General features: G+C 35.2%; 1 protein-coding gene across 1 annotated transcript in view; it reads left to right on the top strand.

Annotated features, from left to right (window-relative positions):
- The first annotated feature begins 2,571 nt into the window (after positions 1 to 2,571).
- Positions 2,572 to 25,901, top strand: part of itga1 (integrin, alpha 1) — an 86,968-nt gene continuing 63,638 nt past the window's right edge. Inside the window, exons 1-2 of the mRNA XM_088629521.1 lie at positions 2,572 to 2,914; positions 22,413 to 22,533. Coding sequence (XP_088485647.1) covers positions 2,872 to 2,914; positions 22,413 to 22,533 — 164 coding nt within the window. The 5' untranslated portion in view covers positions 2,572 to 2,871. The remainder of the gene's footprint in view (positions 2,915 to 22,412; positions 22,534 to 25,901) is intronic.

Genomic DNA, 25,901 nt, shown 5'->3' with positions numbered 1-25,901 from the left:
ATGTTTTACCGTGTTTTTTGATTTATGAATGTCTTTTGGTTATTAAAACAACAACCACCTCATCCAAGTTCCATGCCATGCAAAGGGCTCTCAGAAAGAAACCTACTTCATGTGACCATCCAATCTTCATCATTTCTTTGTTTGTTCCCTGTCGAGAGGTCACTGTACATCGGTATGCAGTGTACTTTATGCACTGTACTGCGATATACTGTACACCGGATCATTTTTATTAGAATTTACTTTTTGTATTTTACAGTATGTATACCTCTTATATTTTTCCTTACTTATTAGGTTTACTTATTATTCTAGCGAAAAAATAATTGGTATGCAATTTGCATATGTCCTATCACATATTTCATGAGTGTTCTTTGTATTTTCTCTGCCAGAATATTGGTTGATACTCCCTTTCCTATGTTCATCTTACTTTGATTGTTTTCAGGAAGCAGCAAACAATAGGAATCATGGCTCCCACATTCTCAAAATTTTAGTTCTGAGCTGCACATGCTGATTTCAAAGAAATACAATCTGTAATTAGCCTTATTACAGATGCTTAATCAGTGTAGTTTATTTATCAATTTCATTCTTCATTAATAAAGTGCTGTTTAAAACAATATTAGATTTTATTTTCTTTTAACAAGTGTGGATCAAGTTTACAAGCACATAATAATGTTTATTCAGCTAGTGTACATAGTAATATATAAAAGCAAACAAGAAAAGGCCATTCAGTCCATCTTACTGCAGTGATTGTTAGCAGATTACAGATTCATTAGTCATCCCCAGCTACTTATTAATATTATTCCTTAGAAGAGAGATTGCTTAACATGTTTTTGAAGTATCTCCTTTTTTTTCAAAATGCCTAATTTTACTTTTGTTGTTTTTTAAAACTAGCTTTTGAATTGGACTTGACAGTAGTTCCAAGGAATTTCAAGTAAAGACAGGCATGTTTTGTATCATCTTAAAGACAAGATAAAAACATTTATATGTATGCTATATGCAAATCCCAAAACTACATCACAGCACAGCTGTCTAAGCCATACAAATGATATCAGTATCCAACAAGCTTTCTAAAAGCTTGATTTTTTTTAGTTTTTGGAGTGGAATCTCTGCTTACAGTATAAGTCTGTGACACTGTGAAAAGACTCGTCCTCTGGGGTGTGTTTACAAAATAAATTTAACCCTGATATGGCAGGTTTTTTTACAGAAAAGAAATGCAGTTGTGTAAAATGTAACTTTCTTTATTTTTTATGGTTTGTAATTTACAGTCTAACAATTCAAATTAAGTACAGCCATTGTTTTGCTATGTGTAAAAGACTCCAGTCACATCAAACGTGTTTTAATGTTGTAGAAACAGCATTAAATTTTCTAGAAAGTTTCAAAAGATTATTTTTATTTATAGAGGCAGTGATGAAGAACATGGCATCTTATTTCCAGGACTTTAAAGCATTTAACAGTACAAGGACATTTTTATTCATACAGTCTGACATGTGAACGATGCACACACATCATGTGTAATGTGTTGAGTTAATACAGTATGTCCATTGTACCTTACTTGTAGGAGAAAACACTGAGCTCTTATAAAAACTACAGAAAAAAAAACTTATATTGATATCATTTTCATGACGACACTACATTTATGCACAAAACAGCTAGCCAGTTCTTCACAATAAAAATACGAAACGGTCCATCAGATAACGATATACAGTATGGATCCAGTTTACAAATACATAACAATGTTTATTTACCAGAAGAAGGCTCCACTACCGAAAGTTTTGTTTTCTTTCTTTTCTTTTCAGCATGGAATAAACGTATTACTTGTCCAATACAGTATATACAAAAGGGTCAGACAAAATCCATCAATAAATAGCATATTTCATAAGCTCTGTAGAAATTTCAGTTTGAATAAATATTTTAATAATAAGAAAAATGTATCAGATAAATAAGATGTCTTCAATAATACTATGATGCTATCCCACTTTCATCAATTAGTCTTTAGAACGGCAAAATATTCAATAAGCAAATTAAATCAATGTTTAATTCCTTTTTCACAGAATCTAGCTCTCTACACACACTGACAATGTACTTTAGGTTTGCCAAACATCTCAGTGTAGCTTGTGATAGGTTTAATAAAGCATAACAGCATGAATATTAAAGTAAATGACATTAAAATATTTATTCAAATTTTCCTCAATACACATTGCTTTATTAGTAGTGATGTTTAACTTACAGTACAGTATGTGCAGTGTAGACTTTTGAATTGGTATATTAACTTAATATTAAATGCATATATTTTTATTCTTGCCATTTCCTTGTTTTCAGTTTCTAGTATTACCATTGTTGCTCCTGTGTATTTAAACTGCTTATATTATATATCTCACGTTTTGTTTATTATGTTTATTCATTTAAACCATATATGTTGCTAAGCTATTGAAATAGAACATGACATAAAAAAGGCAAAAAGGAAGTTTCTTCCACTCAATGAAATTTGTTACGTTGCATTCATGAGTTAGCTGGCAACTCCTACATGAAGTCATTATTCTTTGAGAAGAAATTCACACTTTGTTCCTTAGAGGGCTCTGTATGCTTTCCTGCAGTAGTGAAACAGTAGAGATACAAGAGGAGAGATACTGTACAAGCTTCATCTCTGCTGTTAGTTGGTGCAAAAAACAAGGATTGCAAAGCAGCAGCAGTAATTCTTCTTAATTGCTCATCTTAATACTCGATGCAGATTTTGAGACAGGAAATGCCTGCTGAATTCTCATGGTTCCCTCATCCCAGAGCCTCTTGAGAATTTATGTACTGCTGTTCAGTTGAGTGCTGTAGTTCAGACTGGAAGGACAGAGGAATTTGTGCTCCTGCGTCAGAAAATCAAATATGTTTGTTAGATTGGAGCATTTCAGCATTTTCATGCTACAAGGTAAGTAAGTACATTTCTGCCAGATTATGTAGATCATTATAATTTTATATATTACCCAATAAGTGAAATTTTATAAATGTTATAAATTATGTGAGTTTTTTATCTTATCTCACATGTCTACTGCTGTATAGTGGGGCTATTACTTGTAAGCTGCTAATGAACTTTTATACAGATGACTGTTATGTGCAGTGTACTGTTGCAGTGCCTGTTGAGGAACTTCCTTTTTAAGAATCTAGCAAATAAAAGCATATAGTTCTTCTAAGTGAACTTTCTTCACTGCAAAAGTATGTTGCTCCAAAAGAGCAATTGGCTAACTTTAAGTTTAACTATAAGTGCAAAAGCCTATATTAGTAAGTTAATATTTTTAATTTGGAAGTCAAATGAAAAGTCTGGAGAGTTACCTATTCTTTCCTCTAAATAGGTGGCATTAAATATGTTATGTATGTTCTTGTATATTCACTGATGTTATATCTAGTCTTATTGACAGTTTTGAGATCTACAGTAACGTTGTTCAACAATGCACACATAGTATGTTTGATTCTGAATGTTTACTTTTAAAATACATACACAATTCAGATTTAACAATGGGGATATCCAATAAAAATAAATAGATAAAGAATTGTTGGCAGCCTTCTCAAATTAGATTTTTATGTCTGTGCCCAGGTTCCCAGTCATCTTTTTCTAGGTATTTTTGGTACTTAACATGAGTTTAGTAAGCCACATCTTGTATCATAGAATATACAAGATGTAATCTTATCCCCATTGTCTATTTAAAGTAGAATGAACGCATATTGTCATCTAATTCAATTACAATGCAGATACTTTGATTTGTGTTGAATTTATAAAGAGGAAATCCTGTTTACTTTCCACCTCCACAGTCACTATACAGTCTGCACAGAAACCTCAGAAGTACTCGTACTATTGTGTATGAAGGGAAAGAAAAGAATTTATGTTAATATTAGTTTACATTGCTACAACATAGATAGAAAGGAATCTGATTTCTTAGCTTGAATCTTACTGATTTAGTAAATATGATCATATTCATTTGGAGAATTAAGTTTGTCTACAAGATAGTAGTTTTTTTGCTGCTATATTGTTGAATAAAATGCACTTATAACATAAGTCAAGTCAATGGAATCATACAATTTTTCTCCTTATGTGACACCATGCTGAATACTGTAGTTTAGGTGCTTGTTTTATGTGAAGTGTTAAACAGCAAATTCTTGTACTGCATTACTATAACTGACACCTACTGGTGTCAGTATGTACTGGCATATTTGTAAGTCAAAACAATGAATAAAGATGTTTTACTGCTAATAAAAAAGTCACAATTTTCTGTCGAGATATACAGTAAAAGTAAAACACCTTACTTAACATAAAAAAAATAAAAATACATCTTGCTGTTTTGAATTTGATTCACGCATGTGATGCAATCTTGGGACTTTTATTAAACTTGAATTGAGTTAAAGATGCAGTTGTTGATTTCATATTACCGGAGCACCACTCAGAAGAGATTAAGGTTATTCCAGAACACAAATTCCTTGTCTGGACTGGTTTTAGTTGTGATTGATGTGTCATATTAAAACCTTAGAAAAAAAACATACATGTAATGAGAATCAACATCTTACTTCAATGGTCTACAACAAACACGTAAATTGAATTGTACACTTACAATAATAAACATAATATTATTATTTTCACATTTAGTAATGTCTTTACAACTAAATTAAATGTTTACTGCACTTTGATAGATGGATCCAATGGTAAGGTTAGTCTAAAAACTGCTAGTTTAGAAACAGCAAACTACAATTAAGCTTCTCATCTGGGCCCTGCAGCATACAGAGCCCAGATGCATTTATTGCAGTGGTTTAAATTCAGAATAGTAAATTCCTAGATTTATTCCTATGAAGGATTACCAGGTGTTTTCAGTTTTACACTCACACAGTATTCATATGGCTCTAATCAGTGTAAAGGGCAAACAGACTTAATATCTATTTGAAAAACCTTCAGAAGTAAGAAGCTGATTATGCAGTGTATCCAATTTGTCTGTAATTTTTTAAAATTACCTTAATATTATTTTGGATACTTTTTTCTTCAGAGATTTATGTTGCTCAAGATATACTACTTAGTATATGTATATACGACATAGTCTTGCAGTGAAATGCATGACTCATCAAAGGAAAACGGATACACTGTATTTCTGAGACAAGTCTAGGCCTATTTTTTTTCTTTTTTTATAATGGTTGATTCATTCCAAAAGAAAATGATAAGAGTCTAAACACCAAGTCTGATTCTTCAAAAGCAGAGCAGTTTAATGACAATTAGTATGAATATGGGGAATGTTAGATCAACATCAGTGAGTCATAAAAATGACTTCAGAACTCATGTAGAATTCATATTATTTATATGTCTTTATTTTAATGTTACCAAATGCTTATTTTCTGGAATTTATTACAAACTATATCACAAAAAGTATGGTGTCAAAAGTAGTTTTTTTACTATTGTTTACTTCCTACTTTTCCTTTTAATTATTCACTGTAACAGACCTGAAAGCCTGTACTATACATACTGTACGTCCAGGATGTCTTTGTGTTTTCTAGGATACTGTTAGTCTGGCTTGCCACACTCATGATAAAGAATAGGGAAATGGCTTTCTCCAAACTCTAATGTGAAGGAAGTATATGTAGTTATGTCAGACAACAATATTAAGAACTGCTGCATTGTGAAATAAGTGACAAAAAAACATTCTGGAAGAGAGTCCAAAGATTTAACAAGTTGTCAGTATAGACAAATAAAAAAGCACTGTATTTAAACATATGAACACAGAAACACATGATGTTTGAAAGTATTAAATTGCTATCTTATTTAACAATAAAAAATAGTGATTCCTCATCCTTGCACATGCATAGTAACGTCTTTTGGCTATCATAACAATAAGAAGGCACAGGAAGAAAGACAGAAGAAGCGGTATGCACAAGAATATAAAAAGAAACACATTGGTTCCAAAATAGGTTCCAAAAATGGTGCTTTTTCTAGCTGTTTCTAGTATATACCGTAGCATGTTCTGAGTCATAATATCCCTTAAAGATCAATTTAATAAATATAATTAACAGAAAATACTAACTTCCAGAAGGAAATTGTATTATTTTTAAGGAGAAACTTTTTAGTTACAGGTATATCTAACAATGTGCAATTAATTTTGTGGTATTTAACAATAAACATATTGGGGCATGGGAGTTCAGATCTTGTAGTGTTGAAAGCCATCCTCAATCAAATCTGTTACTAATGCAATGTGCACAATTGTGCATTTCAATGCCAAGTGAAAACACATTATCTTGTTATTTACTAAATTATTTTAAAAAATATTTAAATGATTTCAAAAATGTGTGGTGTTTTGGATTTGCCTTAATCAAACAATAGTGATATATTTTATTAAACGTTTGAAGATTGTATTAAGAGTTAAAAGTAATTTCCACATCAGAATGTGCTTTCATTGCAATTTCCTGTGAAAGGTGCAAACAATATTGCAAAGCTATTTTTGGAACTTGTTTCACATTCAAGTGTTATCCAGTGTTAAAGTTATTCATAGTCAAGGGTATGCTAACTTTATTTGTTATTCTTATTTTTTTCTATTACTAAATGTAAAATATTATAAAGTACATCACACAATAGCTCATAGAGATATTTTATCATTTTTTATCATTTAATTTTAATTTCTTACAGTTTTTCAGTTGTACTTTTTAAAGTTTATGCATTTAGAGTATGCTTAAATCATGATTACTTACCAATATTCATAGAAATAGTGCAACATCAAACACATCAATGACAAAATACTTTGTCTGTATATATTATCAGTATTAAATGTAAAAAAATCAATGACAAAAGACTTCCTTCAAGGGTGGCACAGTGGCACAGTGGACAACACGGGGCTTCTCAGCACTGGGACTCTGAGTTCAATTTCTGGAGTGTTATCTGAGTGGAGTTTGTACTGTATGTTGCTCCTGTGTTCATGTGGGTTTCCTCCTTGTGCTCTGGTTTCCTCTTACAGCCCAAAGACATGCCGGTAGGTTAATTGATTTCTGTAGAATCAGCCTTGGTGTAAGTGTGTGCGTGTGTCCTGGAATGGACCACTATCCTGTCCAGGATGTAACCTGCATTGTGCCTGTTTCTTGCTGGGCTAGGCTCCGACATCCTCCACAACCCTGTATTGGCTAAGTGGATTAGAAAATATATGGGTAGATTTCCTTCAATGAATGAATGGCAAAGTTGGTTATCTGATTCATAAATAAAAAACAGATAATTGAATAAAAATAAGGGTGAAGAGTGGTAAAGCTATAATGCATAAAACAGAAGAATTACATTTCTTTGCAAGGAAAAAGACTCACCAGCTCTGGTTTTGGATTTGCAGTGAGTTGCAGCTTTGGGTGCACCATGGTCTACTTAAGGGTAGATACAGACTTTGAGATACGTTCTCCTTCTTAGAAAAAAACACACAGTAAAGTACAACTAAGGTATATTGTCATGCTGTACTTTACTTGAGCCATTTTAGTTCATCAATCAAAATACTGCTATACTTTATACAGTATATGCTACAGTATAAACAGTTCATGGTAATGTCTCATGAACTGAAGTCAGACCATTTGCCGCAAACTACCTACTGTGATTTGCATCAACACTCAAATGCATTCCAGCTCCCCATACTGAAGGGGCCTCAGACACGATCAAAGAGGTTCTGCCTAGATCTATTTACCAGTTGATAATGTAATGCTGAGATATACCTGTAAGTGTTCTCACAAACCTTTAGTAGTTACAGAAAATAAAGGAGATCAATGGTTAATAAACATGAAATGAAGACATTCTGGGATCATTTTGAGATGTTATTTTGTTTTGACTTATTATCAGAATTATTTTGAAACCCCTGCTGCCATGTAGAGGTGTCAGAGGGACTTGCTTCTCCTCCATCACTAACCACCCATTGGCTGTGGTTCATGTGACATCCAGAAAGACGAGTGGCTGGAAGGTGAATGTCTTGGAGGAATCTGCCTATACACTTTATTCTGCCATGTGCGTAGGGGCCAGAACTCTCTGTGACAAAAAATAATTTGAGATTCTAAATTAATAGAAATGATTTAATACCTGTATAATGCTATGGATAGACAATAGATTGGTTTGTAATTAGAAGACAAACCTTTTCCAAACTTGCAGTGTCTTCCTCCTTTACATGAACTCATACAAATTTGCAGACTTAAGCAGGGCTTGATTTAACCTAATGATATGATTCTTAACAAATGAATATCTCTTGGCTGTTTTATTATTACTATAGAATTCAGCTGTAGGATTTCTCAAGACATTTCAAACCAAAGTGCTCTACCAAAACTGTTCTGATTTCCAGGAAATCATCTGTATGTACAAAGCCCTTCTTTCACTGATACCTAGAGCCATGAAAGTGCTGTACTGAAAGATACAAGATATGTTTGCAAGTTACATGGTTACTAAGTTCATTCCCTACAAGTTGTTTGACAAAGTGTCTGTGTCCAGAAAAAGAATGCAGAGCATTCTTAGTTTTGTTTTGTTTCTTTTCCAAAGAAGGAATAGAAAACAGCAGAAAGCAGACACTTCATTCTTATATTCATTGTTGAACTTGTTACAAAACAAATAACTATCAGGCATCTGGGCACATATACTGTAGTATACAGTACATACTGTACAGTAGTAGATGAGTGTGATATATGACTAGCATTTATACTTCAAATGTCTTCACTGACAAAAGACCCGGAAAAGATTTTACTTTGAACAGACCAATTAATTTTTGACTCTGATAAGCTTCAAAGCTTAAGAATTATTATAAGATGAGACAAGGCTATGGAAACATTATCTGCATGAACGAAATACAATTTTGTGAATTGTTAATGGCAATAGAGGTAGAAATAGTAGATTAATAAACAGTTAAGATGGAATTTCCTGTAATTGAGCTGGAAAGTGGGAACCTCGCTAAGCTCCCATAGAAAGAGCAAATAAGGAGGAACCTTTGTTGCCTGTTAACACAATTTCCAAGCATATACAGTACTATTTCACCATATCAATGAATCCTGATCCCAAATTCCCTGAGCACATCAACCTCTCATCCTGTCAAATCTGTTGCACTGACACCCCAAAACCAGGAGAAAACTACAAAATGAAAAAAGCTGTCTGGGCCTTAAGTGTTGAGCTGCTATAACAGAACCCTGATCACATGATCCTTAGAAAATATTTCAAGAAGTGGTTAGAGTTTAACTTAAGTACAACAGAAATGTTACAGCTGCCACTATTTTTTTAGAAAAAAGAACAGGAAGGAAATGTCACATAAATAATAGCTTCATTTTAAAACTCCTAATACCATTTTAATTTAAAAAAGATATCTGATCAACAGGATGCCCTGCTTCTCACACAGTATGTTTCATATTGGTTTTTAGACTATTCTTGTTCATAGCTCCACAAACTAAAACTGAGACTCTTTTTCATACCAACAAGCCACTAGAGTGAAGCCTTTTTCTGCAATTAAAGCAAACAATGCAACAGTTGTTTTCAGTTTCTAATTGGAGTATCTGGAGATGATTGTTTAGGATTTCTTGATGTTAGCACTGCCAGATAATCTAATCTTGCTTCTTCCTGCTTTCTATTCCCGGTGTTAAAAATAGGATTCATAGAATGACCTTGGAAATCTGAATGGGAACAATCCTCTGTAAAAATGATAAAAATAAAGCTTTAAAAAAAGAACTCTAGAACTGGAACTGTATAATTCAAGGGAGGCACAGTGGTGCAGTGGTTAACATTGCTGCCCTGTTCTGTGCCCCTGGTTTCAATTCCAGACCTACTGTGTTATAGGTGTTGAGTTTGTATGTTCTTCCCATGTTTTGTGGGTTTCCTCTAAGTGCTCCAAAAGGTGGTGAGCATGTCTGTCTGTTCATGCCCTGCAAACGTTTTTTTATCAATATTTCAATCTGTGAATACTATGGGAGAGCTATGGCATAGCTATTTTGAGACAGTTAGGTTGCTAGTTCACATATAACACCTATATAAGAGTTCAAGGATTGTCTGTTAAACATCCTTGAAGAGAGCTCTTTGTGTGCAGACACTCTGAGAATGTTACTGTATATATTTGTGGAATGTTTTCTATCGTGTTTCTTGGTAACAGGCAAACCAGCTAGGGTGTCAGTAAACCTCAAGAGACAGTAAAATGATTACAGTATCTTTTATTTTCACACTACAATATGTATAACATTATCTGGAATTTTTAAAGCAAGTCTGAAAATGTCATGTCTGGCATTTGAAAAGCAAGGGTAGACAACAACAAAGACAGGTCCAATCGCACCAAAACATTAAAATAACTACTTGCTTTTGAAAGTAATTACAGAAAAAACAAAATGTTTTCTATTGCTTTTTTTAAAAATCTTTAAATATTTTGTTAAAACCTTTAAGTTTGTCTATTTGCAATAAGAAAAAGACAAATTCAGGTTCATTTCATGTGATGGAGAAATGTTGGCAAAGTTTTGTGAACAAAGTAACCAGATCTCAGTGCTTTAGAACTTGACCTAGGGCTCTTGTATGGCTTAAGTGGTAAAGGTTTTCACACGGTTCCAGACATCACAAGTTCAAGTCATTGACTGTGACAAGATTTCCCAGTGGAGCACAACTGGCTGAGTGCCACCAGGGGATGGGGCAGGATTAGTTCACCAGAGCTCTCTCATTTCCAGATGTCACAGTGACTCCTGCAGCTTCCCAGTGGCTTGTAGGATTACAGTGTTGTGCTACAAACACTGAAAGGCATCATGGCTGTGGCTTCATTTTCAAAGATGGCATTACTTGGGACTGACTGTGCTTATATTGTGATGGATACACCTCTAGAGATTTTTTGATATACAGTATGCTGACCACTTACCTGTTGTTCACCTCTAGAATGTCTTTGGAAGAAGCTAGGGTTTTTATTTTAAGAGAAATTGAACTGTATCCCCCAACAGATTACTGAGTGGGCCATGAGGAGCATGAAACAACACTGTCATACCACTAGGTATCAATTTGGTATTGAAGCATAATCAGGTTTATGTGAAATTAAACTTTCTTCCCAAACAAGCTGAGAAAGACCTACAGGTCATATAATTTTCACCTCAGCTTATTTTGTGGAATGATATATTTAGTTGATGGATACTTTGTGTATATGGAAATTAAATTACCCGTTTGTTTTCAAGAAAGTGTTGTTTGTTTGAAATTTCATTCATAAGAACACAAGAAATTGTGTAAATGAGAGAAGACCATTTAGTTTATTTGGTTTTTAGTAGCTAATTAATCAGAGGATCACTATTCCTTACAGCCTGGGATTGTATTACGTTTGAGGACTGGAGCATTTACTCAAGACTTCCATATCACAAAGAAGTGTCTCCTGTTCTCAGTTTTACAGTATGTGTACTTCCACTTAATTTTCCCATTGTTAACCTGAAAGGGTTAAACTTGTCAGTGAGTTTGAGAATTTTGATTGTTAGAATTGTAGTCTTTTCTTATCAAGATAAAACTAGATATTTAAGCATGTCAGTATATTAGTTTGTTATGATAAACTTAAATTAACATAGGTGAAGAAATTACGCTGGTGACACACACGATTAGTTGATTGACCATTCTCTGTGTGCAATAATAGTCTCTTATAATTTCAGAATAAGACTCAGACTCAAATCATTGAAAACCATAGATCAGGAGAAGAGTATACTCTAGCTAGATCAGGCCAACTCTTCCAATTGCACAGCCAGGGAAGGAGATACCTGGTGATGGATGCCACTGGGAGGCCACAACTTTGAAAGATCTACAGAATTCAATGACTGAGAGAAGAGAAAAATGCTCATGAATACTTTTCAAACTACTCTATATGGCAGAATGGCAAGGAGGAAGCTAATTACTAATTTGCAATCTAGTAAAGTCTAGTTAGCAATCTAGTGAAAATGTGGCAAAAGGTGTTGTGGTCAGATTAGACCATAATTGTATGGTCTAAATGCCAAATGTTACATTTGGTACAGACTTAACACACAAATCTCCAGTCAACACCATCCCTACAGTCAAATAAGACTTGAAAACTGATGTGAGAGATCCTCAAATAACTACAGAAAGCTTGAACAAATCTGTCAAGAAGAAGTGGCAAAAATTCACCAAGCAGAGTTTTACTAAAAAGACATCCACCAAATGTTTTTTATGTAGTTCATGGCACTGAATATTTCTGGCAGCAACATCTTTCATCCTTCTTTCTTTGCTTCCATTTCATGTAACTTGCCTAAGAAATCTTCAGTTGTAGCATCCAAGCTCTTAACAAAATATTAAGTTTAAAAAACTGATTTCACAAATTGCAAAAAAGAAAAACTTATTTAAAAAATAACATTAGAAGGCTCTGAATAATTTTGTAAGGCACTTCACCTTGTTTGAAATTTGTTACTAGTACTTCAAATGGATGGTCTGCTATGTGTGGTCACTGATGTTATTAGTAAAATATGTATTACAGATGTCTTTCCATAAAGTATACTTTATAAACCGCAGGTTTTAATTTTGTTCCTAGATGTTATTTATGATAAAGGGACCGTGGCATCACCCATTTTGTATCCTGCCTTGAGGCAGCTGTCTACTGAGTCCGGCTTTAACTCACTCTGGTGTTATATACTGTATATCATATCATAATCATTATCACTTTTAATAACAGCTTATCCAATTCTGGGTCACAGTGGCCCGTAGTGTGTCCAGAAAGCATTGGGCGCAAGGCAGGATACACCATGGATGGGGATGTCAGTCAGTTGCAGGACACACTCAGAAACAGACATAAACACAGACATTTACAGCAGGGACAATTTTCCCTGAAGCCAATTAAGTTTCCAGAATATTTTTGGACAGTGAGAGGAAACAGGAGAACCCTGGGGAAACTCACATGAACATGGGAAGAACATACAAACTCCTCATATACTGTTTAGTATCGCAGGTCCAGAATTGAACCCAGGGCCCCAGCACTGTCAGGCAGCAATGCTAACCACTGTGTCAATAAGCTACATGTACAGTATTACTGTATATTATTTTTGCTATATAAAATTAATTGGGTGGTATTTATTAACTTTTTAAAGGTTCATTCAAGCTGTAGGAACAGCCATATTGGGCCTACAAAACTCGGTGGCAGTGTAATATTGTAGTCAAGTAGCTTTAAACTATTCTCTTATAGGTGCAAAAAGTGAACTAACTAACCCTGCAAGCAGCCTCATTTGTCCTCTTACAAACAGGAAACAACTGTACATTTTCTGTGAACCAAAAATGAGCCTGAAATGTAAACTTTTGGCCACAGGAGATGTATTTCTAAGAATTAAAAAAAAGAATGAGGTTTTAAAAAACCTCGGGTGTTGAGAATCGGATCTGGGTCATGATCTTATTGGGATAAAGGGATATTTTCATTCTAACATGAAAAATACAACAAGCACACATATAAAAGTATTAATAGAAGACATATTACTACAGTATAATACAGTATAATATTTACAGTGCATCTTTTCTATACTGCTCCATCTGCTCTAAACACATGCCTGTAGGTTACTTGTGTAGGTTAGTGAACCCTGACTAGGGAGACATTCTGAGAGGTTACAAGCTACAGTACAATGTATATATGCCTGTACAGTAATATAAATGTATGCAACTATATTCAATAGTCAATATTATATAGTCAATATTCAGTAACAGGTTAAAAATCTAAAACAAAGTTATGAATGAAGTGCTATAGTACTTGAAAGAAATTCCACATTATGTAAATTGGAAAGCTGTCTGTTATATAATCCATACACAAAGCAATCCACCAGTCTATTGATAACTTTTCCTGCAAGCTTATACTGTACTGTACAGTATATGGCACAGTACAGCAGAAATTATTTAGAAGGTTAAACATACATTACTGTGCATGTTACCTTCAAGCAACTGCTATTGAGACTACATTTCTAGACAGATGTTGCAGAGCTTTTGATGGTATTTTTATTAAGTGTGGCACATTTAATTTCTGAAATCAGTGATTACAGACGTTTAAAATAACTGCAAACACAAAGGTTACACTCTTTTGACTATGATTTTAGAATACATTGAGAAATAAGGACACTACTGTAAATCTACTTCAATTGGGTGTGTGCTTCTTGGATACATGCCTTTCTAACCAGTAGAATGAATTATGTCATTCTTTGGGTAGTTTTTGTTTCCATGCTTAAAAAGATTAAGTTCTAGAAGATTAGAGCCATTTGTGCCCTACATTTTGGTTACTTACAACACTCCCTTCAGTTAAATCATTCCAAAGCAGTCCAAAAAATAATCTTTGAAGACTATTTGTTATAAAAGTAACATGTTATCTGTGATATCTATGGGTAAAGTGCTTACATTTTTTGCTAAAGGTTTGTGATTTGGAAGTATCTTCTAAAGAAAGAAATAAAATGTTATCAAATTAAAGTAAATGAATATCAGTAATAAAAACAACATACAGTAGTAGACATTTTGCCTTTGAATTGATTCTTTTTGTATATCAAAGGAAGCCGTTATGCTGCTGTGGTGAATAATAAGCCGAGTACCAAGCATAAGGTCACAGCGAAGCCTCTGGAGTCTTAGGGAAGGCCCAGTGGGAGCAAGGCTTTAATGAGAGATGATGAAGTAATAACGCATGATGATTAGAGATGGAACTCTCCGAATTAATGTATTACTGGGCAGGAAAAAGCCTGCCTTAACGTTCAGAGAAGCAGAAGCAGAGAAGCTTGCTGGAATGAAGCTGTCCAACTTTAGGTGAAGGTTATCAGCTGAACAAGACTGAAAAGCGAAGCAAAGAACCCTATGCAGGTCTTGAACGAAACCAATTGGGCAAGGCAAGTCGGTGTCGGTGACGCAGGCAGTGAGTCGGATTTCAGGAAGGCGAGAAGGTTTGGAAAGGTTTTCGAAAGGGGTGACAGAGCGAGGAGAAAAGGCTGTTCAATTCCAAGCGATGAAGTATGGTTTGAGGAAGGTTTAAAAACAGGTGCGGCGAAAGACAAGAAGCATGATTGGATGATTATTTAGTGCGGTGTCATTTCCGAGAATTGGATCGGGCTGATTAAGTGAGGTTGTGGGATGTGCCAGCGTTTAGGACGGTTAAGTAACAGATTATGATGTATCGTGACATGGGGAGCCATAGCCTAGGAGAAAGCGGCAAATTGAAAAAGAGGAAGGGTTGAACTAAGTTAAGCTTCACAGTTGTTATCCAAGTAGTGGGGATAATATGCTGCATTTGTCTAGGTTGAACAGCATTTATGCAAAAAACTATTCAGTAATTATATCAATTCAGTAAACAAGATACAGCAAGTTATAGATTATCCTTAACAGAAGCTTTTTGTTCACAGACCCCCTCTGTAGATACTGAGGTCTGATGACACAATCACCCTCCTGCACATATACTGTACCAAATTAACACTGGCAAAGTACTTGTCCATAAAACGGTGCAATGGAATCCTATGCAGTCAAATGTAGATTCACCCCCAGTCAGAGTCAAAGAACAGACACACAAAACAGATGCAAAATCTTCAATAGGTACAGCATGTTTTACTGTAGACTCAGTTAAAGTTTATGATCCAGCCAATCCATAACAAACTATTTATAGTGAGCAGCTAGACATGTAATCATGTTCTCAGCCCAGTATGAGAACAATAATTAGCATACAAATAGTAATTTATGTACATGATGTTGGAGTAGATACATTATTACACATGCTATACAGTATGTGAGCTGCAGCTGATATGCGAGATTAGTGTACAGGACGACAATTGCTTACACTGTTTTTTTTTTCTTGTCTGGTTCTTAAGTGTTTGAAGATATGTTCTTGAAACAAAAACTCAATTCAGCATAACTACCACTCTGATTGTTTTAGTTTTGTTAACACAACACCCTTTGAAGCACAATGCACAGAAACCTAAGCTTCCTAATCTTATTGTCAAAGTATAAATGAGTTTCCTTATACTTGTACTTGTGTATTTATGTTTATTATGGTCAGTCATGCAATGCAAAAGTGAAATTCATTTTTATGTTATTCACAGTAAAAATATTGTACTTTTACTAATTTTATAAAATGTTAATAACCTTAATTTCTTACAATGTTAGTATTGGTAATTGCTTTAGCTATATTATTGTGTATAAAGAACATGTCTGCATGAAACTAGAGAGGTTTGATTGAGCTGGAAATATGACTTACTAAATTCAAATGACCTAAAGTATTTTTTTTTTAATTTGAGAAGGTATCAATAGGGAAGCTAAATTGAAAGTACACATTTGTTTTTATGGGAAACACTTCTAAGAAAGAAAAATATACATGCAAAGCCATTTCACAGGAAGCAATCTATGCCACTTGCAGCATACTGTATACAGTATTTTATTAATTCATTAACTTCTTTCATCTATTAGGGCCCCTGTTACGAGTCTGGCTAATAAAAACGAAACTAAGAAATAAACCCTAATGCTGAGATTAGTTTGAGTAGTTCACTCGTTGATCAGGCGAGCGTTCACAGTGGGGTCCTGGCAGTTCACAAGGCTTGCTGCTGGGCTACCCTCGGGCAGATCCTTTGGTTATGCGCGGGCGACCTCCGTTCTCGACTCTTAGAACAAAGTAAAGTCCTGGCACTCAGACACACTGGCCGTCACGTGATTGTCCGAGCTCAGTCTGAGAATGTTCTGGAAGGGCCACCTTCTGGGCCCTGTGCTGCCTCTTTTATCTGGAGGAACTACGGTCATTCATTGGTTGACTGTTCTGTTGGCACTTGAGACCCACGTGGGGTTAACCTGCCCTACCAGTTCCTGATTGGCTGATCAAGGTGGAGGATGAGTAACCATGCTCTCTGACATGGAATCTCCCAGACAGTAAGGCACCAGAGATGACCATTTATTAGGGTGGCTGGAGAATCTCAGCCTTGGGAGTTGTTCCTTATCAGGAAACTCTATCAGATAAAAAAACCTTAAATCTGAACAAAATTGAATGGCCTCTCTGTGTCCAGCACCACTGAGATGAGGGAGAGAGGGACCGGCAAGGGAGCAGCAAACTTAATATCTGTATTATTAATAAGCCTTGCCACTACATGGTGAATAAGTGATCCAATAGGTTGCCTAATTCAGTTGCCTTCTTCTGCTAACAGAACTCCGTTGCCGGGAAGCGGGGATCATAATATTACCCCCCCTACCCCCACCTTAGTGGGACAATTAGGGAAGTTGTGATGGAAGTCCCGGATCAGGGTTGGATCCAGTATATTCTTTTGTACCCACGAACATTCCTCTGGGCTGTAGCCTTCCCTATCAACAAAATACTGCAGGGAGCCACAAGACCAGTTGGAGTCTAAGATCTTATTAACACTAAAGGCAGGAAGTCTGTCAATTACCTGAGGCGGTGGGGGTTGGGGTTGGGGTTTTGACAAAGTGGATCTTGTGAAAGGGCTTAAGGAGGGAAATATGGAATGTAGGGTGAATCCTAAGTGTATTAGGCAAGGCCAGTTCATACAGTAAGTTACTGGGGTGAACTGCACGATGAAAAGGGCCGATGTACCTGCAGGCAAGCTTGAGAGATGGTTGCCTTAGTGGAAGGTGTCGGGTAGACAAACAGACAAATTGTCAACGTTGAAGTCTGGGTAGAGCTCTGGGGAATACTGGGGAACCATCCAAAGACACGAAGAGGGGGAATTCACTTTAAAGTCTTAACCATCCTTAACCAACCAACCTTTACCAAGTTAATACTTATATTTGTAATTGTAAAAGGAGTGTAAGCATTTTTGCAGTCGCCTAAACAAAACCTATTCTATTCATTGCAGCGAAGGAACAAAAATAAATGCAAACACCCCCAACACTGGCCATGGTGAATGTTTTGATCTGATATTTGACATTTGCATTTGATATAACAGGTTGGGCGAAATATATCATGCAATGGCTATTTGGAAACTATGTATTAAATTGCTGCAGTATTTGCTCTTACTGAAGCAATCAATAGAGCAGTTCTCTGATCAATCAGAAACAGCCAAGTAAGCATTACTAAAACTAATTGAAACCTTACAAAATAAAAGCACAGGATGCTTTTACTGTAAATCTCCAATTATTTTTCAGGACAAGTTCAACAGATACTATGAATCTGAATCTATTGTTGAGATAGTTTTGAGGATTAGCTTGATTACTACTTCTTGGAAATTTGCAGTCAGATCTAGCAATAGATATACATAGATATATGCCAAGCTATTCAGTTGAACTTTACAGTATATTATACACTACTGCATTACAGCTGCATTTTTTACTTTACTCAAGGAATGCTCAGTATGTTTTAGGTTCCATTCTATAGGGGTATAATGTACTGTAACTGTAATTAGCTTTATTACTAATTAGCAGTTAATACTGTCTATACCTGTAGTGTAATTCTTAATCTTTGTCCTGGGGGACTGTTGTTTGATGATTTTTGTCCAGCTTTTAATCACTTATGTTGTAATTGATCAGCTCACTTGTTCAGACTTTTTTTCTGAGCTCAGGCCTTAGTCTTAAAAAAACCCTATGTAAAGAACAATGTTGCCAACAATGTCAGCGTACAAACATAGTCAGCGCACAAAACGTTATTCAGTCTCTCCTGAACTTGTTAAAACAATAAATGTTCTCTAATTTCTGACTAAATAGTTCTTAACAGATGAGTAGTATATGATGAATGGTGAACAGATTCAGGGAGGAAAGAAAATATGAGACACTCCCACAATGAGTTACATTGTCAGGTAACACACATGGATCTGGGCAGTTCTGAAATGGACTAATTAGCACATGGTTGGTCCCACTCACCTTGCAACATTAGGTGCAAAATATATTTTTTTAAAATAATCCTCAAACAAAACTAAAACAATCAGCCTGTGGTCATAAACTTGGAGTAAAAATGACAGGACACAGACAGTTTTGACTTTCAATCAGTTTAAAAGCAAACCATCAAAGTTACTAACTACAATCAAAACTGGGAGGTTACAACTGCAGACTTCCCTGTTTTATCAGCAGACTTCCTGATTTCACTTGGGACTCAGCTAATACTGTGGCCAATGAGTACTGTTAACATGACCTTTTGTAATAAAGTAAACACTAGAGTGTTTTGGTATTTTGAGCACTTAAAATGCAATTGGCCAGGCAGTTTTAAAGACTTAAAATACTCACAATGCATGTTCTTTTTGTAAAAACTTGTTTTTATATTGTGTACTTACCATTAATACACCATTATTACTTGTGTATACCATTAACAAGAACTACTGGAGTAATGTTATTGGTAGAACATGACATAAGTATTTTATTATAATAATCATTTACAAGGGAACAGAACTATAGACAGTTTGGCAGTGGAGCATGTCAGTATTTCACGGATCATTACTCATTAAAGTCTAAAGATACAATATTTTGTGGACTGCAGTTTGGTTCAAATGGTAAAGTTGCTCATCTGTAACCGGTATTTTCCAGACACTAGCACATAGTTTTCTGAGCACTGGTGAGGGCAAAGTGGGATTAGTTGACCAGGGCTCTCTCAGAGCTTAATAACATAGTGAGCCTTGCTGCTTCCTACAGTAGGTGCTTGCAGGCATGCAGTGTTGCCAATGATGGTCATACTTCTTCTCCAACTGGCAATGAAACTCTGGGATCACCTGGGATATGGTAAAAGACAAATAAATTGAAACTGTGTACGTCAGGAAAGTCTGTCTGGCTTTTCTCATTCTCCCCTGTTTATAGCTCTAAATTTACAAATAAAAAACATAATATTTTAACATATCTTTTCCTTTCCCACCAGGAAACCCACCCCTTTCAGTTCCCCAGATGACACACCTGCCTGAGACTGTTGCACTAACTCCTTTGCCAAAATAATGTGAAACCTGTTTAATTTATAAAAAAAAACTTACATTGAAATGTCACTTTCAAGTGGTCTAATAAAAATACGTATTAATTTGTCTAAGAACATTTTCATAATTAAAATAGTAACCTCCTTTCATTTCTTTAACCTCTGTTGTGATACATCAACACAGATCCGCTGGCCATGCTTACGTATAGCAGACAGAAGTAGTTTGACATGACATCTCTAAACACGTTACTGTCATTAGTTAAAAGGCAATATATTTTACATTCTCAGTTAAATGTTATACTGTAGGTGGAACTGACCACTTTAATTCATGACAGGGTTTTTATTTTACAAGCAAACCTCTGGTGCCCCTCTCTTTATATCTGACCATTTGACTCAAATTGATTAAACCACCTTGTGAGGTGATTTCCAATTTACAGATACTGAATAATCATATACTGTACAGTAGTTTAGGGTACCATCTTAGTATTCAGTGTTTGTTGTTGATGTGTTTTTCAAGCACAGATGCATACCGACCATGGTGTTTGGGACAGTCATATTGTACATACTGAAGAAATTACAAAACAAATATAAACCCATCATTATTATTGTAAATGTGTTTTATAGTAGGTGGTGCAGTGGTTCAGTAAGTTAGCATTGTTTCCATGCAGCACTGGGGCCCAGGGTCCAACATAATTATACTGTATGTGTGGAGTTTGTATGTGTGAGTTTCTGCCAGGTGCTCAGGTTTCCTCCCACAGCCCAAAGGCATATTGGTGAGTTGATTGGCATCAGGGAAAGCTGATTGGCCCTAGCGTATGTGCATGTTTGTGTCTCTGTGTGCCTTGTGAAAGATTGTCCTGTTCGGAGTGCCTGCCTTTGCACTTCCAGCTTGTAGGGATAGGCTCTGGCTCCCCTGCTACATTGATCTGGAAAAACAGATCTCTGCAGTATAGATGGAGTGAACACAAACAGATCTAGGTTTGATCTGCATTTGGTATTTATTTTTTATAATTTTTTTCAGTTCAATATGATATGATTATGACTTGCTGCTTGTTGTTATCACATTAACCATTGCATTGTGATTTTCTGGGCTCATATAAATAATTAACTATTTCATTTTTAGCCAAAAATCTTGCAACATAATGTTGTATTCAGAGTGCAACCACAATATTAACAAGAAACACTCTCTCTCTGGGTGTTTTCCATAATATTCTTTAATGGAAAATTAATGGAAATGTGCTAATTGTTTAAATAGCTGAATAATGTAGCAAGTACCACATGTCTACTAGCAAATCATAAATATAAGGAGTTACAGAAAGGAATTTCTTTGCATGCTTTTTGGAATGAACGGTCTAGCTGTGACTAGAACAATGAGGCCGTGTACACTATAAATAGTGGGTCTTTATTTTATAGCCTCCAAAAAGAAGAATATGAAAGATTAAGAGCGCTTTTTCTCAGAACATTTTTGTCTGAGAGGATGAAAGGTCAGCAACAGGGTCAGAGGTGACAAAAAATAAAATTTTAAAATTATTTACTTCTGTATACAAAGGGCTGAATTCATAAAAAATCTTTAAATCCCATTTGTAGGTTTTCCTTTTGAATATAGCAGTGCTTTATGCATGCATGCATTCATCTGAGAAAAGATGCTTTTAATACTTTTTGGTTTCACCAGGTTACAAGTCCTTACATATTGAACACTTCAGTCTGTGCTTTGAACATAAGAGCTTTTATTTCTTACTCCTACTCTCCTCATTAAATACTGCATGCGGTAGTGCTGTAATATCTGTTAGAATCTTTTCATACTAAAACAACTAAGAAAACTATTTGCCATAAGGTGTTAAGGGCCAGATTAAAGAAAAAACAACACCCATCCTGCAAAGGCAAATTGGAATCCCAGCCCCTGACAGCAGGTTTTTATTAGGTATAAGCAGCAAGCCTCTGGCAAGCATTACCTGTCACAGTTTACTGGTTTCTAATATACAATATTGCTGGTGGTTGGTTTGCAGGTTTGATTTAACCCATAGTTTCTTATCTATTTTTAGAAAGAAACATGAGATATTAGTGTAGAACTTGTAAACCAAATCACTCACATCCTACCTGGTTATTCAGCTACATTTTGTAATCTTCTATAATTTTATTTTATAGAATTGTATAATGTTATGATCAATATCTTAGATTGACCAATGTCAGTCTTTTTAGATTAAAGGCACGTTTTACCATTGAACACGTACAATTTTCGTACAATTCCCGTACAAGGTAGCATAAAAGAAAAAAAGCAACTCTAAGATCTCTCGTTTCATTTCTCAGCTTGTAAAGAAATAAGATAAAATCTTTAAATACTCATCCTATATAAGAATAAATATCAACCTTGGTTTTGACAATATATTTGTTGTTTTTTTTCATTATTGTACAGTATTTTCACTGGACATTAAGGAAAATCTTATAGATCGGTAATAAATTACAGCAAAGATCTTTTATTTGTTCCACCTTTAGTGTTGCTTTTTAAAAAATGACATTGCAGAGCAGGTCACTATTTTTCTTTTGAGACACCAAAAAAACTTAATAAATCTGAAGTACATACAACTAAATAAATGTCAAAAACCTTTCTTGTTTATTTTGTTTTCCTTCCAGTTTTGCTTCAGTGTGCTACAGCATTCAACGTGGATGAGAAAAATGGCATGTCATTTAGTGGCTCTGTAGAAGACATGTTTGGGTATAGTGTTCAACAGTTTGAAAACAGTGAAGGGAAATGGTAAGTTAATTGCAGTGCACTTTCTGGTATTTTTTTTAAATAAGGCAAAGTGCTACAGACACAAGTACGTCCTGTTTATTGAAACAAGATGGAGACAGTCCAGTCCTAAGTGTCCTTAGTGTCCTTTCTTACAGACTTTTATTGGCATGAAAAATAAGTGAATGTAATTAATGTTTTTTTTCCATGTACAACAAAAAAAAGACAAAAACAAAAATCACTCGCTGATTCTTATGTTTGTTTCCTTCTAGTTAAATCAAAGGACTACCCTCTTTACCCTTTTATTCAGTAGTTCAGTGTGGGCCTCATCCCTACAAATTGTACACATTTTTTTTCAATGCAACAACCAATGCAATGAAGAGGCATTGGATTAGACAATAATTGGTTCAATTAGATAAAGAGTTGTTCCCAAATGAACATTAGTGATTAATGCAGGACTGCAGTGCTCTAGGAATCAGTTGTATAATCTCTATATCATATCTTGGAACAGGGGCATAAATCTAATTCTGGTTCTGGAATTCCCAGATCCCCATATTTTATATGTCACCCATAATAACCTATTTCTATTGGGAACATTAGTAAGTTATCAATATAAGCAATTTATGCCTTTATTAAAGGGCACATCGATTGTTGAGTGCGTTTAAATTATTGTCCCAGATAACTTCTAAACTGTGTGCCACAGAGATGCAGTGGATAGCATTGCTGCCTCACAGAAGTGGGGAACTGTGTTCAATTACTATCTGCGTGGTGTTTGCACTGTATGTTCTCCCTCTATTCATGTGGGTTTTCTCTGGGTGCTCTGGTACTGATACATACTGATACTGGTAGGTTAATTGACTTCTGGAATAATTGGCCCTGATCTTTTAGCCCTGAATTTGTGTGTCTGTGTTTGTGTCTGCCCTGTAATGTCCTAGTTTCTATTCTGGAATATTCACCTGAATATGTATCCCATCATACAGTATAATGTATGAAAACATAAAACATATTATGTCATTTTTGAGCAGATTAATTTAATTTAAAGTTGTGTGGAGATATAATTAATCAATTTTGTTTTCTTTAAGTACTTTAGCACTTATACATGTGGTTGTAGGTTCCAGAAAGTACAAGCATAAATGCCCTCCTGGTGCTAGTTACAATGCACAGCTCAAAGTCCACAGCAAAAAAAGCCACAGACAAAAACAAGGGTCATAAAGAGGTCGCCTTTCAAACTTTTACTGATTTAATCTTTACAGTTGCCATCTGTGGCCTCCTGCTTGGCTTTTCTAATTGCACTCTATTTCTGTATCTCACTTTCCTCTTCACCAATGACCACACCTTGAGCTAGTAGAACATGATACTGTATATTAAATCTAATATACTAATATAATATATGTTTTACCAGTCCAGTACTGGATAAGAGTTCTATGCAAACACAACAACAAAAAGCTTGATTAAAAGTAACGTGAGACAACTTTAATAAGCTTAAAAATTCAACAATAAACATTTTTAAGTGGTAGGGCTAGTGATAATTAAAACATGTTTGGCACTCTAGTTAGTCTGTTACTGGTACCAGGTTACTTAGATATAAAAACCTTCACATAAATACATTGTAAAACTGGGTGACTCTGCCCCCTTTCTCTATTGAAACAAGCCTAACTACACATTAATTTTCACTGCTACATCTGTTCTCTTTCTTTATCTTTTCCCGTTTACAACCGTTTTTTGTGCAATATCTGCCAGGGACCTGTGCAATACATTTATATCTATATTTATATCTATATCTATATTTACATCTATATTTATATTCATATGTGTGATACGATTTTTCTGTGTACTGTTCTGTTCTAGTTTGTTCTTTGTGTGTCCGGACTGTGAGTAACTCTTGTATTGTATTGTATGTATTGTACTATTATTATATAATTTGTTACACTGTGGCTGTGTTGTCTGTGTTAAGCCGATGTTGCACTGCAATTTCCCTCACAGGATCAATAAAGTATCTATCTATCATAAATACCATTCACCAACCCTTTGAAAATGAATGCTTTCTTTAAATCTTTCTACACACATGTGGAAATGATTGCCTTAGTATAGTAACCTGTCCTAATGCATTCTAATTAAGAAAGTTCACATGGAACATAAATATGGGTTCATACATTTCTACTATGGTACTAGGGTTCCCATAAAAGCACAGTAATCAACATTTATGATAACTGTTAATGTCACGTTCAGCATGTGTTTTAAATCATTTTCGCATTTTAATTTTCTCATTTTCTTCTTCAAAACAAGCAGAAAGGAATGGAAGTTAATTCCACTGTTAACATGCTATTGGAATGATGCCATTTGTAAAGCTGAAAGAATACTGAAAGGAAACAACTTTGACTTCAACAGCTACCCAGTAATGCTGTTGAAGCCAATACCCTGGCTTCTTTCAAGAAACAGCTGGAAGGAGATCCTTGGACTAATTAGCTACTAATGATGGAAGGAAGGTGGACCAAATGGCCTTCTCTCATTAGCAGCCTTGTTTATGTTCTTATACAAGATGTTTATGAAGTTATTTGGCATTTTACACATCTGCATCATGAAACTGAATATTGCAATTAAACCATGAGGAACATGTTCCCATGGACAACAAAAGCACACACCATTACATAAGCAAAACGTGACAAGTCAAAGTGTCCAGGATACAGTAGCTTTAATTGTAGTAGTGGCTAAAACTGATCACTTACCAGCAGCTGTGGGCTCCTTGTAAAAGAGTGAAACAGCTGGTGAAGCCACACCATATTCTTATTTTTAAAGTATTCAATAGTTGTTTCATGTTACAATTTTGATTTTTGGTCAATGAAATTCTGACAGTGGATGTGACCATGAAGGCTGAAACAAACCCCATGTTATTCCATGTGTGATAGCTCAGGGTTGCTAATCACCACAGCCAGACTTGTTTCCACTCATCTTCTTGCATGGAAGAAGTGATCTAACATGAAGGAGGTGTACATATCTGCAATGAAAATAATTTTAATCAAAACAAAACACATGACCAAAGCTTAACTCCTGTTGCTAATGTTACTGTCATTTCAGTTCCTCACTGTGTGGTTAACTGCTTGCCAGCACAGCTAACATAAGGTTCCATGACCTGCACAAAAACTCTTGACTGCTCGCTTGCTCTGATTCTGCAAACTGATTAGGATCCACTTCACTTAGCCAGTCTGGTCAGGTGACAGCATATAGCAAGTCATCCCCATGGCCCTCTAAACAATGTAGTTGATCCACTTTTCTCCCCTTCCCCATAAAACGTGTTTTTTATGACAAAATATTATTACTGTAGTGACATCAGGGGTAACAAGGCTGTTGACTAAATGTGCATGTTTTACAGAAAGACAAAGTATTATTATTAT

This window comes from Lepisosteus platostomus, chromosome 4 (assembly GCF_059453375.1).
Source record: "Lepisosteus platostomus isolate fLepPlt1 chromosome 4, fLepPlt1.hap1, whole genome shotgun sequence".
Taxonomy (NCBI): Eukaryota; Metazoa; Chordata; class Actinopteri; order Semionotiformes; family Lepisosteidae; genus Lepisosteus; species Lepisosteus platostomus.
Note: the sequence above shows the minus strand (reverse complement) of the source record. Positions and strands in the feature narration are given on the sequence as shown.